The 18,506-nt window shown below is 42.3% G+C and overlaps 1 protein-coding gene across 4 annotated transcripts; it reads right to left on the reverse strand.

Moving 5' to 3' along the window:
* Positions 1-3,447: 3,447 nt before the first annotated feature.
* On the reverse strand, positions 3,448-18,455 carry NME5 (NME/NM23 family member 5). Of its 4 annotated transcripts, XM_071758630.1 has the most exons (8): positions 13,865-14,344; positions 12,944-13,072; positions 12,325-12,458; positions 9,651-9,820; positions 7,748-7,953; positions 7,244-7,344; positions 6,126-6,244; positions 3,448-5,141 (listed from the first exon to the last, which is right to left on the reverse strand). In XM_071758630.1, the coding sequence occupies exons 4-8, from the start codon at positions 9,780-9,782 to the stop codon at positions 5,055-5,057; spliced, it is 645 nt and encodes a 214-aa protein (XP_071614731.1). In that variant the 5' UTR covers positions 9,783-9,820; positions 12,325-12,458; positions 12,944-13,072; positions 13,865-14,344; the 3' UTR covers positions 3,448-5,054. The 4 variants fall into 4 exon arrangements, with proteins under 4 accessions (XP_071614731.1, XP_071614730.1, XP_071614733.1 ...); XM_071758629.1 differs by lacking the exon at positions 12,944-13,072; XM_071758632.1 differs by lacking the exons at positions 12,325-12,458; positions 12,944-13,072; positions 13,865-14,344 and adding an exon at positions 18,372-18,455.
* Between the last annotated feature and the right edge of the window lie 51 nt (positions 18,456-18,506).

Here is an 18,506-nt window from a genome sequence, read left to right on the forward strand (position 1 = left end):
TTTCACACGTGGAGATATGAGGCCTGACACAAAACTAAATACAGACAAAACATTGCTGTCATTCACACTGCAACAGGAATGCCACCCAGTAAGAAAAAAAACTTTACAACACCTAAAAGAGATAAGAACCCATAGCCAGCATAGCAATAAGATGTTGCTTTTGGAAGTGCAGAATTTCCTAACCTGACAATCAGTGCAAAATCTGGAAACGTAACAAAACCCCAACTGTTTCCTTGCAAGGCAAAGAGAGCTTAGGAACTGACTATAAATAGATAACAACGAAGCATGGGTAGTTTGCAGGGTACTTTACTAAAGCCGAGAGTATTTAGAGTCAAATTAGGTTCTTGCACATAAAAATTCCCTGGGATTTTGGGTGAGTTCATAAGAGGTGGCTTGCCCAGGCATTCTGGGGCTGACAGACTGGACCAACTGCCTTCAGCAATTCTCTCTTGTAATACATAAAATCCATCCAGGCTGACTCAGAGATGCTGGGTGAGAAGACATTTAAATTAAATAAACGTGATGGAAAAAAGGTGCCTATAGAGTACTAGTGTCTTCTCTTTCCTTTTTTCCTTCTTTTCTTCCTTTTCTCCCTTTCTTCCTCGCGTTTCCTTCTTTCCTTTTTTTCTTCCTTGTCTTTCTTTCTTCCCTTTCTTCCTCGCGTTCCCTTTTTTCTTCTTTTCTTCCTTTTCTTTCTTCTTCTTCCTCGTGTTTCCATCTTTCCTTCTTTTCTTCCTTTTCTACCTTTCTTCCCTTTTTTACTCGCATTTTTTTTCCTTTTCTCTTTTCTTCCTTTCTTACCTTTTTTCCTCGCGTTTCCTTTTTTCCTTCTTTTCCTCCTTTTCTTCTTTTTTCCCTTTCTTCCTCCCCTTTCCCTCTTTCCTTCTTTTCTTCTTTTTTCCCTTTCTTCCTCGCATTTCTTTTTTTCCTTCTTTTCCTCCTTTTCTTCTTTTTTTGCCTTTCTTCCTCACGTTTCCTTTTTTCCTTCTTTTCCTCCCTTTCTTCTTTTTTTGCCTTTCTTCCTCACGTTTCCCTTTTTCCTCCTTTTCTTATTTTTCTTTCTTTCTTCTCCTTCTTCCTTGCATTTCCTCCTTTTCTGCTTTTCCTTTTCTTTCCTTCTTCCTTCCTTCCTTCATCGCTCCCTCTCTTCCTCTGTTCCTTTCTCTCTTCCTTCCTCTCTTCCTCTCTCCCTCTTTTTTCCTTCCTCTCTTTCTCTCTCTTTCTGTAGCCATGCCTCAGCATAGTACCACAGCTATGAACAGCTCAGCAGTCAGGTGTTCTCAGGGGATGAAGCAGGATGCCACTCAAGACAAATGTAGCATACCCAGCACACCAGTACATGATACACCTTGTATGAAAGCATCACCTCCCTCAGCTGTAAAACACTCACAAGCAGTAAACCTATGAGAATTCTTAACCCTTCAGTGTTATCATTATCAGAGTATCATTCACCCACTTGTCTGCAAGCTGCCTTCTCCTTTCACCAACTGCTTAGTCTTACAACAATCCTCACTTCTGGGCTGGGAGACCAACAATGGGCTCTCCCCTGAGCTCATGGCAGCATCTCTGCCATCACTTGGCAGGAGGCAGCATGACAATGATTTGACAGGAGGCATCCTCCCAGGGAGAGTCCACATATCCATCACGCTGCTGACACACTCCACACCCAGAGGAACTCATACAGACTACAGAAGATTTTTTTGACTGGCCAGGTTTTTCCATTTACTGACCAGAAAACACTGACTTCCTGTGATGGACCTTGCAACGTTGCTGTGCTGGTTTGGGCTAAGTCTGAGGAAAGCAAAGCAGGAGGTAATTGGGAGAGAAGCCTGAAATCTACTGGCATCTAAACAAATCCACTGGCATCTAAAGATCATCAAGAGCAAATAAACTGCTATCTAAAAGAACACTGCAAAAACTATTCTAATTCTGCTGATGTACAAAGAGTCTTCCCAATAAAATAAAAATCATTACTCCTCAGATTTTTTTTAAAAGAAAATTGAAAGAACACCATGTTTTCAGATCGTGCACTGTTGTTGGGTAGTACCAAAAAATGACCAGCATTTGCTGTTCAAAATCACATGAATTATCTTGGTCCAATATAATGAATTAAAATTAACTAAGATCCTTGTGCCTTTCCATGGGACCTGTCATTCTAATCTGGCACTGGAAAATAAGAGTTTGAGTCACTCCATCCCTTCATGTAGTGCCATAAGAAAACGACCCATCAGCTTACCATTAATGTACTAATTTTACTTAGACAACTGCTATTCAAAGGACAGTCAAGATTAGTAACTTGAAGGAAGACTGACTAATGCTCTCCTTTTCCTACCTGAGAAAGAAAATGGGTTTCCAGACTCCCAGGTAACTCTTTTTCTTTGGTTAGACTCAACAGCAACTCATTTCTATAGCCTGACATGCTCAAGAGAGCTGAACCATATTGGCAGGGGGGAACTGGCTTTGACTGAGGTTTTCAGCCATCTTTAGAGCATGTTCAAGGTTCCTTTTAACTGCTCTTAAAGATAATAAATCCCTTATGAGACAGGAAGACTGAACAATCCCACTATCTCAATCTGTGTAGATCCAAGAATAGCTTCCAGTGCAGGTGATAGCAAGCATATGATAAGAAACATTCCAGGAGAAAGTCTGTTGCAAAAACTGAATTATGGGGAACAGACTGAACCACTAGTTTTATGGACATAGCTCTATTCCAGCACTAAGATAGTAAAACTAAAACAAACTCCCTCAGTTAAAAATACCAATAGGACTTGATAGGAAGGTAATTATTTTGACTCAACAGATGGCAAAGACAAGTTGCTTGTTCCTACAGAGAGTGCCTTACCTTCCTAACACCAAAGAGTAAGATATCTTTCAGTTCCTCTTTTTTTTTTTCCCAAACCTACATGTTCTGTGGTACAGATTTACAACACTGGCCAAGCCTCTACCACCCTGGGCCAAGCAAAAAGCTGCAGACCAAGAGACACATAAGCAGCACGTCCTGCAACAGCCTCTTCTGTGGTGTCACAGCTCCCTCAAGGGACTGGGCTGGTTGTTCAGTCTGCATTCCCAGGGCTGACCTGCCCACATCCTACTTATCCCTGGGGGTTCCTCAAGAATTCAGCTGTGAGATTTCCTGGATTGAAACTTGCCCTCGGTGTGCAGACTCAGTGAGTCAGGATGGCACCCAAAGGATGAAGAGATCTTCTCTGTCTCTGTCTCTCCCTTAGAAGTATGGAAGTGAACACCACCCAGCAATTGAAGGTGCTAGCTCTAACACTAGAGAATAAATCCCTGATGGACTGTAGCTTTATATTGGGTTATAAAGGAAACAGTTGCAACATCAGCTGCTCTTGCCTTTCCTCCTGGAAGTTCTGATCCTCCATAGGTCCATAACACAACATAACACAAGTCGGTCACAAAAAAAAAAAAACCTGAAAACTCCAGCAGTAACATAAAGGAGATGTTTATTGCCAAGTAGCAGCACAATAAAATAAGTAAGCAAATGCCATAGTAACAAACAAAATACAAGAGAATGTCTTGTTAACTCACTAGGTTTTAGTTTGGCTGACAGGAAACCACAAAGCACAACTGTCCTGTAATTTGAACAATCAGATACCTAAGGGGACAATAATTATAGGAAAAAAAATAGTTGTAAACAGATCTGTTTACTGTATTTCTAACCACTTCATTTTTTTTCTTCATAGTTGAGGGCTTGGACTTTCTATTTTTTTCTTCTCCTAAAATTCCCAGCAGTTTTAGGTCTTGGTACTGTAGGGACCAGTTTTCTAAATGTTTATTTTCTGGGCTGGCAATAGTGGTTAATTCCATGGAGACTTGTTTATCCACTAAGATAAACAATTAATTTAAACACCATTTAATGTTACAGACAAATGAGTTTTGCTTTATGGCAATTACTCAAGTTGAGGGAGCAAGTCTTTTCATGAAACAAATTATGAAATTGCTTGTTTGTTTTGTATTAGACAAGCATCCTAATATTTCAGAGTTGTGAAAATGAAATTGCTTTCTCCATCCTAACCAGTCAAACCAGAAGATGCTACAAAGCTTGAAGTTAACTGTGCAAGTACAATTAAAAAGCTAAAAATTACCCCCCTCAGCACCACCACAGTTCAGTTACTTTAGTAAAGGTAATAGTGTGGGATTAACTCATTGCCTGTTGAATAGTAAGGCTCCTAACCCATTCTCTTAAAATTCTCAAATAGAAGACATTAAAGATCAAGGAGAAACAGCAATACAAGGAAAACAACAGACAGAGTAACTCTTAAGAGCAGACAGAACACAAAAACCACCCTTAAAGTGAGCTATTCCCATTAAGCACCTTTCTTTCAAAAAAATGTTGGAAGACAGCATTAGTCCTTGACCAAAATACACCTTATTGTGACTTCTAATGGAAATCAAAGACTGATTTTTAAGTACTGTGCCACTGAGTTGGGAAACGTACATTCAATATACCTTCAAATAGGTCTTTCAAATGACATTATGACAAAATACATCAGGTTCAAGGGAATCACCTTCAAGAGTGACCTTAGCTGGGTGATGTAATCAGCAATTACAATTCTCAGGATGCTGAGATGCCTGCAACAATTGTTTCCTAAGTTACATCCAGTTACCTCCCTTTATAATGGAATTTTTGTCTGCTGAAAAAATGCTGAATCATGGCTCTGTTTCACAAAGCACAGGCCAGCCTTATACCAATTGGGAATTAGCACTGCTGTAAATAATTTTGTTCTCCTCAGTCAGCCAAACCAAGATGAATGGAGAAAATAGCAGTTAAGCCATATTTGTTGAGAATTTTGTCTTTTTCTAATCACCTGACCCCATACATTTATCATGTAATTCTACATTCACTTTGTCAGTACTAGAGCTACTAGAACATCCTACTTAAATATAAGGTTATGTATCCATGAAGACACAGGTAGTTGTGACAACACTTCAGATATTGATTACATAGCCAGGGACACACTGAAAATGAAAACACTGAAAATGAAAACAGGTATCTGTAACTTGGAATGCTTGAGGCAGTTTCCACTGAGCTCTCACCCTTGATACTCTTCCTCAACAGTCTGATGTTGTAGCCTGGGTTTATTAGGATTGTGTTCAATCAACCAGTCAGCAAGCCAAATCTGTGGAGAAAACAAAATAAAACAATAAAAGCCCCATTGTTTTCTGTTCTTCTCTATTAAGTGTACAGAAGAATATTACAAGTATAATTTGAAACCACTGATACAGACACTCTCTGACTGGGCTGTGAAATGAAGACCTTTCAGAAAAAACAGATGTACAAACTACCTGTTTTTTCAAAATGTTCTTTCAAATCATCACAGCTTATATTGCTTTTGAACAATTCACACTGGCCTTCAGGAAACAATTTAGCCTGGGAATGCCTATCATGGTGTATATTTGAGCCATACTTCAAATAATCCAATCAACTCTGTTCTGGAATGAGTCTGTACAATATACATGAAACTGTTTAATCAAGGATTATTTTATCTAATAATCATCCAATAAATATGCCAGTCTTCTATACTGAAATCACCTTATAGTACCTAAACCTTCAAAACAAAAGGTGGTTACTTTTTGCAATTAATTTTCAAAGTTTTTCAGCTAATTGTACTTAAATAAACATGTGGGATGTAGAAATGGTGAGCTCTAATTTCAACTGCAATTGTCTTGGCCTGGCCTCAGACAAATCAACCCTTTGCCTCAATTTCTCCACTTCAAAGTTTTTAACATGTCCTTGTATCAGAGCTATTTTATCTCAAACTCACCTCAGAAACAGCAGATAAAGTAAAAACCTTCATTTCGACATCATTTACCTTTCCAGCTATCTCTACAAACTACGTGTTAGAAACAGTTCTACAGAAGTTAAAACCCCTGTCATGTCATCAAGGCTGTATTGATTTAATTCCTGGCCCTCATTTCAGCTGTTAAGGAACCAATCCACTTCTTGAAAGGCTAATGTTGTTTGATTGGCTCATTAGCAAGGAGGGAAAACAACACAGCTCTTTCACACAGGCACACACACACCAAAAAAGTAGCTTTTCCATATACAGGGACTTTACTATCACCAGGTAAATCTATCCCAAATACTGATTTACTGTACACACCATTGGATCTGCTGGCTTCTCTTTGCACAGGGCAGTGAGCCCTGCCAGTAACGTGGGCTTTACATACAGGTTCAAGTAATCCCTGGCTCTCTGTCCAGTTGGAATAGGCTCCAAGATCACTGTAAAAAATAACCACAGGTGTTGGAAAGCAGCTTGTAGAGTGCTTTAAAAAGGCATTCTTTCAAAGGTTGTTTATATATGAGCTGCTGTTTTCCTTAATAAGTTAATAATGCATAATGATTTTATAGCTTCTCCCACAACAAACTCCTAAGAAACTACCTGAGCCCTTTTACAATGTCCCTGAGGTCATCTTACTAATTATAGATAATTATGAAAGGGAAGGAAACCATATCATCTGGGAAAAAGCTACAAGCTTGAAAATGCACTGGGAGCAGGAGAGTAACAATATATCCCATGTTAAGTACTTCCTTCTTGCAGCATGTAGCTCGTTTCTGAAGACCCTAAAAATCCCAGCTTAGGTCCAGCTTTGTCATTTGGGTGAGGGGATGAGACTTGGTTTATAATGGGTCAGGTTTGTAGGGAAATGCATCACCTTTTATTAAACTAACTGATGCAGTTAGAGAAACAGACAAGCTTTTCTAGCAGAGTTTCCTTTGCATCTTTCTGTCAAAATGTAGTGACACCCTGCATTACAAACAAGAGATATTTCCCCAGCTTTTTCAGGGTCTATGGCCCATTTCTCTGGCACTTCACGTTGGAACTGCACTATCATGGGAGCATCCAGTTGCCCCTGAGCAGGAATTACTCAGCCTGAGCTCAGGAAGATTCTGTCTTCCCAACCTGCCAGGGACTGCAAGAAAGAGGTGTTGAAGCATAATACCTCCCCATTTCCCCTCATTTACCAGCTTTGTTTGCTCTAATTCCCCTCCCACAGAACCTGAAAAGGAGCAGCAGTCCCCCTAATGGCTCCTCAGATACATTTTGGTATGTGCCTTCTGTAGCACAAAATTCTAATTTATACACAGACTCACCATTCTCATAAAGAGAACAAACCCAGTCCCTTCTAAATCCAATTATAGCTAGAATCTGGACTGAGTTAAGTAATAACTGGGAAGGACACTACCCTCCCAAAGATTGGATTATCTGAGCTATTTTACCTTCTGGAAACATGAATCTGATTTCTCTTTCTGCTGAGAAAACGGTGGCGCTGCCGTGCAGTGCATTCCTCAGGTCATCAGTCCCATAGATTGCCCTTAAGCTAAAAAAAAAAAACAAGAGAAAGAACTGCTTGGTAGGCAACTGCAAGTATCTTCAAGTCTCTGCAGTCTGGAAGAATACAAAAGCAATATAAATGGACTAATTAACAAGGTAATGGCTTGATTTTGTTTTTAAACAAAGTAACTGCTTAAAATTTATGTTCTGCACTCAGTTTTCTCCATAAAATGGGTGAACTTTACATATAAGACACCAAAGGTGAAAAGCTGTATTACACAAAAGTTTAAGAGTTAACCAGCAACTCCAAATCTGTATCTTTACTGTAAAATAAAATAAATAAATAAATAAATAAAATAAAAAAAAAAGAAAGAAAGAAAGAAAGAGATAATTACTGTCTCAGTAAAGAGAAAATCCTACTGACTCCACCAATGCCAATCAGTGCATACCTGTGAGGGTGAGTTCTCTGAGCTCTTAGGCTGTTTGTGGGTCCAAGCAATTCCTTCCAGTATGAAACTGCATCATGTCTGGCAAGAACCATAGCAACTGAAGGTCCAGAACTCATATAGGCTATTAAATTGGGGAAAAACATTTTTCCATATTGGTCTGCATAGAAGTTGCTACTTTGCTCTGGGCTCAATTGGAGCTTCCGTTTCTATAAATCGAAAAGGAAAAATTAAAAAAAAAACCTTGCCAAATTACCATCACTTGCTGCCTCACACAAGGCACAGTCCTCTGGTACAGTCATATCTTCAAGTGCAGGAGAACAACCACTGAGTAAAGGTCCAGCCTAATTCTCCCATATCCGATCTTCTTTGGGATAGTAACTAAACAAAGAGTAAGAGCTTTCCAAATTAATTAAGCAGGCAAACAGGCCACTTGAGCAAGATGCAATTTTACCCTGCACAAACTACAGCATTTAAAAACTTCTGGATGACTTAAAGTACAGAGAACAGCAAAGAAATAGTGAAAAGCACTACAAAGGCAGGCTCCTCACCTGCTCCAGCACAATGTTCTACTTTTAAACAATTTTCTCTTCAGCCCACACTATCATTCAATTGTTCTACTTTCCATTCAGTACTTTATGACTTTCACAATAGCTGCCTGGCCTGCAGGTGCCCAGGAGGAGGAGAAGAAGTTTGGGAAGTTATCAGAAGGCATTGAGCAGTCCCAAAAAAGAGAAGTCAACTTTTGTCAGGGGGTTATTTGAGCCCAGACTTGAGCAACGGGGCACCGCGAATTCAGATTCCTGAGAATTTCGGTGCCAAAGGAGGGATCTGTGCCACTGGAGAGATCAGGAGTGGCTATTAAACACCTTGCCGTTAAAATAAATGAACAAACAAGCAAATAAACACGCGAACAAATAAATAAACACGATAAACACGGTGCCATTTGCACTGTTTTATATTTTGCCTGTGACGCCCTCAGGAGCTGGGGCACAGCGCCCCCTAGCGGCCTCACTGGGAAGGGGCTCGGGGGGGGTTTGGGCGGGCTCTGCCTCATCCCCGCGGGGCTGGGAACGGCAGCGGAAAAAGAGGAAAAAACATAAAAACCCCCCAAACCAACTCGTTTTTCCAGCGTTGCTGGCTCGTTGCTGAAGATTTTGCTGTACCCCTCGATTCCACCCAGCGCTCCTGTTTTATTTCCCATTCCTGCAATGATTTTTCCTTCAAATGCTCGTAGAGTGAGTGTATAAAAAGCCCCATAAATGAGAGAATTGATTTGTTAGCTAACGTCGAGGGTTCTCTTGATGCAATCCCTGCTGAAAAGTCGCATTCTAGAGTCTTTCCCAGCAGCACAGGGTCTGATTCTGGTGCTTAAGGTACCATGGTCACCGTGTCTGGGCCAAAATTTAAAAGGAAAAGCTTGGTAAGGCCTATTAGAATGAAATGCATTTAAATACCCATAAAGTCCTTTTACATTAAAAACAGTGAAAACAAAAAAAATAGGTCAGACCACAACTGGCCAGCCAAGTAATTAAATTAATTCCCTGTGCATCCACTTGGCAAATGCATGCTGTGTGAAACCCTGTGATACCAACAATACAGTTGCCAGTGAGTTACTTTGGACAGACCACATATTTGCTAGATTTATTTGCTAAATCTGAGTTTATTAACAAAGTCTGTGTTTTCTTTTGGTCAGCAAAATAGTTTGTCTGTTCTGTTCCAGCCCATGCACCAATACCATGTATCTTTACAGAATCTGGTAGTAGTAGTTGATGACATTGGAAACAGATAAATTGATTTTTTGACACACTAGCTTTTAGTTACGGACTTAACTGCTGAAAGTCAAGATAAATAACTTTTTTTGCTTATAAAGCGCAGTTATTTTACCCTACACACAGTCTGTTACCTGAAGGATGTAGAATCCTGATCGGAGAATGAGATCCTCTATTTCTTCTTCTTTATCAACAGCATCCGGTTTGATGAGGGCCAAAGTTCTTTCCACAAGAATCTGAGGTTCAGGCATTGACACCTCCTCCATCTCGGCTTCTAAATTAGAATCCACGAGCTCCTTTCATACTGCAATGAAACCATCTCCTTATATTTATTTACCCTTATTTATTTTAAATGTTGTTAGCTAATCATAAAATGCGAACTATTCTATTTCTAGTATTTCACTGGTTAACTTGGACAGTGTACGAAAAAGAGAAGTTTTATCATACACTTTGCTATGTCCCAGAGCAAGCCAGGTTCACCTGGCATCCTGCAGCTACGCACCCTGTGTTCCACCAAACCCAAAATCCAAATTCTCATGCAGATAGACTCTGGTGTGGGACTTCCTACCCGGATCTATTCCACCTGTAAGCCTACAGGTATTTCTCAATTGTTATTTGTTAAGATTTATGGACTCAAAACAAATCACTAGCCTTCTAACTGGTTTGATGGGCCATTAGAAGCTATTAGAATACAAAACTGTTCTGTGAACACAGGAACAAGCGCAGATGAGTTTCCTACTGACTTGTAAACACAACCTTTTTCCCTTTCTCTGCTTTGCCTCCAGGCAGAGCCCCGGGTCTCTCCGCAGATGGTGGGTAAGCTGCGGACTGGTCCGCTGCGAAAATCCCAGGTAACTGCTGAGTTACACCTGCCTTCTCGGCTGGGGTCATCTTTTCTGCACCTTTTCACACTCCTCATTCATTTCAAAATCGAAGAGGTAGGGAAGAAAAAGATGGAGATCTGAACACAGGACGCCCGGGCTGCCTGAGCCTGGGAATGAGGATGAGAACCACCATCCCGGAGCAGCTGGGCCGGACCGGAGCACCCTGTCACGGACTGTTGGAGAAGCCCAGGACTCGATGAAGCTACGAGGGAGCAATTCCCTTCTCCCCACAGACCCCACCGCCCGACCCGCTGACGGGCTCAGCCCCGCCTCCCCCTGCAGGACCCGCCGCCATACCCCCCGCTCGGCTCGCTCCGTCCCTGCCGCCGCTGGCCCCTTCCCCCCGGCCGGGCTGTGCCGCGCACCGTGCCGCCCCGCCGCCGTTGCTAAGGCGACAGCGGGGCCGCCTCCCCGGGCGGGCGGGCGGGAAGCGGAGCGGCCACAAGATGGCCTCCGAGCCCCTCGGCTGCGTGCGGAGCCGGGAGGAGGGACCGAAGATGGCGGCAGCCGCCGGGTGAGGGCAGCGAGAGGCGGCCCCAGGCTCCCAGCAGAACGGGGCAGCCGCGGTTTGCGGCCAAACAACCGAGGGCCGCATTTACCGGGTTACGAGCGCCTTGTGTGGTAGGAGAGTGAGGAAGAAAGCAGCGTGATCTGAGGGGAGCCATCAAAACCAAACCACGAATTTCTCCGTGACAATAAAAGCTTTATATTGTTCTTACACTCAGGACTGCTGAGGAAGGCATGATTTCACAGTAAATGTTCGTAAACTGATGCAACACTCTTCAATGGGGAGGGAAAAAGAGCACACAAGCCATTCTTTATGTTATTAAAATACTGATATTTATTGTGCGAGCATGCACAATGTTTCCTGTTTACACACCTCACCACCACCAGTGGGATCCGGGGCTTCCACCACACCAGATGTACCTCAATCTACAGCTCCCTAATACTGTTTTCCAGCATTTTTAATGGACTTCCAGTGTCTAGCTAGTGCTACTTCACTTTTATGAGCAAAAAAACCCCCCAAAACCAAAAACCAACCAAACAAAAAAACCCAGTCACTGTTTTCTGCATTGACTCATAATCAGGTGAGCCATAAACAGAGCAACTGTATTTCCTGAGGATCTCTTTCACCACCATTGTGCCAATACCCTTGCTCCCAGCATACTCCTCGTTTCCCCAGCTCTCCAGTGCTGCTTCCCTTGGAGCTATCCAAGCGGAACAGCCACCATCCATCATCTGATACAGCCATCATCTGTCTGACATTATCTTCCTTTCCGTAAACCTGGCCCGTGACCTGGAAGCTGAACAAGTGTTGGGTGCTCCAGTATCGCCTCCCATCCACCCTGTTTACCCCAGGCAGCACACGCTGCCGCTGGCTCTGGGGACAACCACTTGCCAGCTGGCCCCGTGCTATCGGGGTGTGGACCAGCCCAGGGCACTGATAACCAGTCAGCTGCCTCTGGAGCCAAACCTCCTCTCGTTTGGGCCTCATCCCCTCTTCTTACTGATTTCTCAAAATTTGTGAGAGCTGAGGTGCTGTGGAGACCGCTGGTGAAGGTTGGTGAAACTGGCCACGGCATTTGGGTCCTTGAGGTGACACAAGGGTCATGACACAGGTACACAGGCTTCAATTTTTCAATGAGATCAGTCTGAAAGTAGATGCAAATGAGAAAAGACAGAGGAAAAAAAAAATAAAAAAACTTTAAGAGCCACAGATGCTGGCACTGCACCCTGGTTAGCAGAGGAAATGGCAAATTCACTGCAATAACTGTTTTTAGTGTAAGAAAAATCCACTTGTCCTAATCTTTTTCATGACTAATACAAACAATGTAAAAATAGAAATGAGAAAAGACATTATGCAATTATTTCCTTGCAACCAGTTTGGCATAGGTTTAAAAATCAGAGTAAAGGGTTTAGTCACCTTAAAACATAAAGGGTTCCAAGTGCACAAAAGTAATTCAGATGCAGACTTTCCTTCACTGATAGAGGAATGTGCCACTTGTTTCACTGACACCTTATTCAGTATTTAGTTGGAGGACTTGGTAAGCACTGCAACTGCACAGAGATCATGGATAAACATGTTTTAGTTAAAAAAAAAAAACAAAACAGAAACAAAAAACAAGCAAACCCCAAAACAGCTGATAAGAGCTCTCCATTTGTTTTCACTTAATTCAGCAAGCGTTTCTTTTCAGCCAATGAGTAGAAGTCTGAGCTCTGGCTTAGATTTAGCAGGTGAAAGGCTTTCTCAGCATGAATACTTCAGTATTATTATTACAAAAGAAATGTTTAGCTTAGTACCTGTGTAAAACACTGCTAACATTATTCTCTTGCAGTTTCTTTATTGTGTGCACTTTTTCCCCAGGTAATCAACTAAAAATAAAAAATATATCTTTCTGTGAAGCCTTATATGCTGCAGTTTTAGCAGGAGCAGAGAGCCCTACATGAGCTTCCCTGCTCACCACAGCCCTCACTCTGTCAGGATTCCTCCTTGCTGTTTCCAGAAGCATTTCTGGAGGGCGGAGATTGTCTAATTTTAGTACCTCGGAGAATCCTCTGCTCTCCAATGAGCTGATGGCTGCATCTGGAGCTGCAGCCAATTACACTGGGTTTCCTCCTGCTATGCTTCCCACGATGGTTTAATAATGCAGACTTAGAAATTTAAAGTGGCCCTACATGTTTAGAGAAAATAACATTAGATGTTCCTTAACAATCAGGCTCTTGTAAATTTCTTATAAATCCTTGGATTCCATAAAGCTGACCTTACAAACCGGTATTAATATGTACATTTTGTTTATAGTGCTTGAAAAAAAAAACATTTCTGGTAACTCAAACGCTGGTCTGAAGGCCAAGAATGTGGAAAAATGTGGCTAAATTCTGTAGGCCAAGAATGTGGAAATAAAACTAAAATAAATCATAATTACAGTATACTGAACCATCATAATTCTGAATCCTTCCCTAGGCACAGCCTTGCTGCTGCACCTTATCTGTTAAGCGGTTTAACAAGCCTTAGTTGTCTCGATTATTTTTAGCTGGCATGGAATATAACAACACAGAAAGTTTGTTGCTACAGGTGCATTTGCATTTGAGCAACAATAGACAAGTAACTGTTTAAGAAAAAAAAATAAATTCAGAGCTTTGTACTCCAGTGCTGCAAGAAGGTAAAGAAACTTTTGTGTTATAGACAGTTAAAAAAAGAAGAAAAACAGAATTACGAAAATAACTGAGTGAAAAAAGCTAAAGAAATACCAACTAGCTGCATTGATTTAAAGGTGAAGCTTGCACATCTTTTTGCTTCATTTGCATTTTGGCAGTGAGCACAGAAAAATGTCTTTTCTTTAGTAGTAATTTACTAGCTATAAACTTACCACACATACAATTTTCATCTACCACTGACTTTTTTTTTTTTTTTTGCTTCTGTCTCTTTTGATACACTGCCATTCCTACCCGCAGTTTCAGCTTACCTTCAGCACTTGCTTCATCCATGCTTGCTTTTGCAGTGCAGAGTCTCTGTCGGAAATCCTGTGATTAAACTAACTTCCTCTCTTGCAAGGTTGCTCTCTCCTCCATTTCTGCCTCCTTACAGCTAAACAATTGTACTTCTGCAGCTTACCTGCACACCTGTAATCCTAGTTAGCTTTTCACTCCTGATGACTAACCCTTGTCAAGCCTTCCTTTGTGCTTTCCTCTACTTGGTATCTCACCTTTTCCTTGAAAGATAAAATAATCAAAATATCCTCTTTGTGCTTTCCCTTTGTACAAGTCTCTAAGTGGCAATACAAAGGAAATCTTATCTACACATCTTCTGTTAACTCCATCACTTGCCCTATGAACTCACCTCATTTCATTTCCTGATCTTCCTCACAGTTACTCTTTCATTTGCAGCTTCAGTCATTCAGCCTGCTCTGGACACACCAGCCCAGCACCCACACAGATATGCTTGTTCATTCATTTACATTTAAAACAAACAAACAAAAAAGTCATTGGTAGAAGTGCCTCTTGTCATCTCACTTTTCCATGTCTTCCAACGCATCTCTGACATTATACTCAAAGTTCCCCTCAAACTTTCCATTCCTTTCATCATCTGAAAGCTACTCAACCCCTCTTAAACCAGCCTCCTCTTTGGCCTCCAGTCACATTTAGCAAAGCTACCTACTGTCCTGTCCTGCCTTTCCTATTATTCCCACACCTATTGCTTCTTCCCCAGTTGCTGTTGCAAAACAGAGCTTTGTGTTTTTTTCCCTTTTCTGCAAGAGCAGTGGTGAGCATTGTGCTTGACTCCCCTGCCCTCCTTTCTTGCTGAGAGCTCAACACCTTAATAGGTAAATACAGATGTGATTGCCCCTCATTAGTGTCATCTTTAAGCCATCAGGTGTCTCCAATGCAATTTGAAGCCTTGGTAATAGCCTCTACATAAAAGCCAGCCACTTTTCTACTGAGTTACTTTACAGCCAACTGGGCAAAGGAGTTGAACCTTACAGCCAGGAATGTTTTTTTTGGGGTTCAGATTGGCCTAAATTGGTTAACCAATACCCAATCTTTGTATTTATTGACACAGTTGGGAATCTTGCTCAAGCTCTCCTTCTAAGCTCAGTTATTTTTTACATCCTTTTCTCTGACCTCAATGAATAAAAACATTTGCTTCCATTTGGAAAGCTCTGCAACACCGGTTTCCCAGTTCTTCCATTTAACTATGGTGGTTCCCCAGATCCTTCCAGAGAGTCTTATCACACAGAGCTGTAACTCTTCAATTGCAAGCCCTGAATTCACACACTGATCTGGTCCTACTTTCACTTCACTCTGAGAGGGTGTCTCCTATTTCCTGCCAGCCAGTACCACTGAATTCCACTTCTACCCTTCATAAATCAAGACCTTCTGGCATTATTCCACCTTGTTCAGGATGAGCTCTTCTTGAACACCAGCAGAGACTGGTATTGACAATTTATCTTCTATAAAGCTCCTTCTCACCTATACATAGACGTTGTGTACAGATATTGCAGACAGATTTAAGGGCTTTACATAACCTTTTGGAGCACAAACACTTGCATGCAGGCACTCTTTCATTGTCCTCCACAATGTTTAACATAATACTGGCCTGGATTATCCCCGAGGCCACTAAACTCAGAGGTAAGTATTCAGTGTGACACTATCCACAATGAATAAATGAATGGGCCAATAAAACCCTTTTATTTGGCAAATAACAAGAGGCAATTGGTTAAATAAGACTTTTTTTAAAGTTATATTGTTAATGCTTCCCTAAATGTGTCTTCTCTTCATCTTAATTCTGTATCATAGAATCATAGAATTGGCTGGGTTGGAAGGGACCTCAGAGATCATCAAGTCCAACCCTTGCTCCACTCCCGCTGCAGTTCCCAGCCCATGGCACTGAGTGCCACATCCAGGCTCTTTTTAAATATCTCCAGGGATGGAGAATCCACCCCTTCCCTGGGCAGCCCATTCCAATGTCTGATCACCCTCTCCATAAAGAAATTCTTTCTAATGTCCAACCTAAACCTCCCCTGGCACAACTTGAGACCTCTTGTGCCCTCTTGTCTTGCTGAGAGTTGCCTGGGAAAAGAGCCCAACCCCCCCCGGCTCCAACCTCCTTTCAGGGAGTTGTAGAGAGTGATGAGGTCTCCCCTGAGCCTCCTCTTCTCCAGGCTGAACACCCCCAGCTCCCTCAGCCTCTCCTCATAGGATCTGTGCTCGAGTCCCTTCACCAGCCCAGTTGCCTCCTTTGGACCTGCTCCAGGACCTCGATATCCTTCCTAAACTGAGGGGCCCAATACAGCCCATTCTTATTTTGAGTGTTTACTTTCAACCATACCATTAAAATTAATGAAATTACCATCATAGAGGTATTATTATTATTAAGTGTATTTATTTAGACTGTGCATTAAAACTAACTCAGACAGAAGCTTCCTATTGTATAGTATTTAGTTTATAGCATGCAGCCTGTTACCTGAGATGCTCACAATCAATTTAGACAAGGCAGACATGGGGTGTGGGAAAGGGATAAATGACATAAAAAATTCCAAAGCAGTGAGTGATACACCTGCTTCTCTTTTCTTTTATGTAGAAAAGAGCAACTAGAAAATCAACACAATGGAAATAATAAGGAAACAGATAAAGGGAGGAAAGCAATGAATGCAGGTATGGCACAAAATTGGTATGAACAGACAGCAAGTTTGATAGAACAACAAAACTAGGCCTAAGATCTTAAAGTCCATATGCAAAAAAAAGACAAGATAATAAATACAGCCTGTCATGTGGACACTACAATTTTCAAGTCTACTGGTTAGGTACTTTTTGTGCAGTCTTTACTAGACCTGACCTCATCCAACACTCTTTCACAAACTTCAGCCTGAAGAGCTGGTTGTAGATTTTGTCCATAGTGTACCCTACCCTGCCAGCAGACTCGGCTGAGATAAATATCTCCAAAGATTAAAGTTCTGAACTACTGCACCTTGGACTGAAATTGGGGCAGAACACTTAAAAATAATTAGTAACTTTCAAAGAAAAAGCACCTGGCTAACAAAGCACACATACTACACTACACTCATTTATTCTTGAAATTATTACTGCTGGGCACTGTCAAAAGAAGATAACCCAGCTTACCAGATAAAGTAATCCTCATGGCAAGTTCCACCAGCACCAAAATGAGTGGAAAATCCTGGCTCTCGTGACAAGCTCAGTTTCATACACTCTCCCCATACTAAGCACAATTCTTTTTCCCCTGAAGAGTCCTATTTATAGCTTGAAACAATGGAATGGTGTTTTTTTAAAGCTGGATCAGGCTCTTACCCTCAATATACCACATTTCGTCTTAAAATTTTAATTGTCTTCAATGCTTGATGTACTGCTACTGCAAAGCTTACAAAACTAAACATAATGTACCCTGTTTTACGAAGTTCCTACTTCAGAAAATAAATCCCATAGAGGATAACAAGTGCTCTTAAAGCAGTTCTCTGAAGGACAGCCTCGATCATAGACCAGCTTACTAATAACAATCTATCATCACTATTTTTATTCACAAGTATCTATATGCACTCTCTCTGAATTGTAGTAATAGGTGAAAATACACGAGCTGAGCCAGGTATCTTTTACAGAGGATGAAGCAAGCAAATAGTAATTACTACAGAGAGTTAGGGACTAATTGTTTCTTTTTGCCCACAAGCAAGGAGTTTAACTTTTTAAGATGGGGCTTTTAAACTTTAGCTGTTTATTCAAAAGCCAAACTGTCCATTTCAGGTAGGCAAACGGGGTATTAGGAATGGCATATTGAAAAAGAATCTGAAGTATGATTACCAGGAGCAAGTTGTCTTATGCACTTTTCACATGCAGTTTTGTCAACAAGGTTGATATATCCTTGGGCAAAAAGGAATTAAGGCCTAGGCACATGCTCATGGCTCTAGCTCCCAGAGTTATGTAATACCCAAATCTGTTCGCATTAAAACCAACAAATTCTGGCCCTCTCTGTTGCTAAACCAGCAGAGCTGGAAACATTAAGTAAACCTCTCGTACTGGAGTAACTGACTCGGTGTACATACCACACCTTAAGTTAAACCAGCGACACTCTCTAAGTAAATACTGCGCTCAAGTCCCAGGCGCGGTTCCGTAACTTCACGGGGCCGAGGCCCGGGAAACCCCAGCAGGGCTCTGCGGGGGGGAAGGGCTCCTCGCTGCGCCGTGCCTCGGGTCCCGCCGTGACCGAACAACCGCGGACCCTCCGGCCGTACCTATCCCGCGCAGACCCCGCAGCCTCAGGGTGCGCATTTCCACCCTCTCACTCTTGGGATTTTCGCGAGGACGGTAACGTTTGGTAACGGCCGCCGGGACTCCCCGCTCCGTCCAGCCGCCCGCCACACGGCGACAACACAGCGACCCCGAGGGAGGGCGGTTTCCCGCCTGCCCCCTCCCATCCCGGGTGGCCCCGGCGATCCCGGCACGGCAGCCGCTCACTCTCCTCACCCTCCTCTTCCTCCTCCCCCGTTCCCCGGCTGGGCCGGGAGCGCCGCCCTCAGCGCTGAGGGGAAAGGCGCGAGCCCCCGCGCGCCCTGCGTTCCCTCCCAGCCCAGTCCCGCGGGCCGCCATTCGCCTCACCCC

This window comes from Heliangelus exortis, chromosome 15 (genome assembly GCF_036169615.1).
Source record: "Heliangelus exortis chromosome 15, bHelExo1.hap1, whole genome shotgun sequence".
Classification (NCBI taxonomy): Eukaryota; Metazoa; Chordata; class Aves; order Apodiformes; family Trochilidae; genus Heliangelus; species Heliangelus exortis.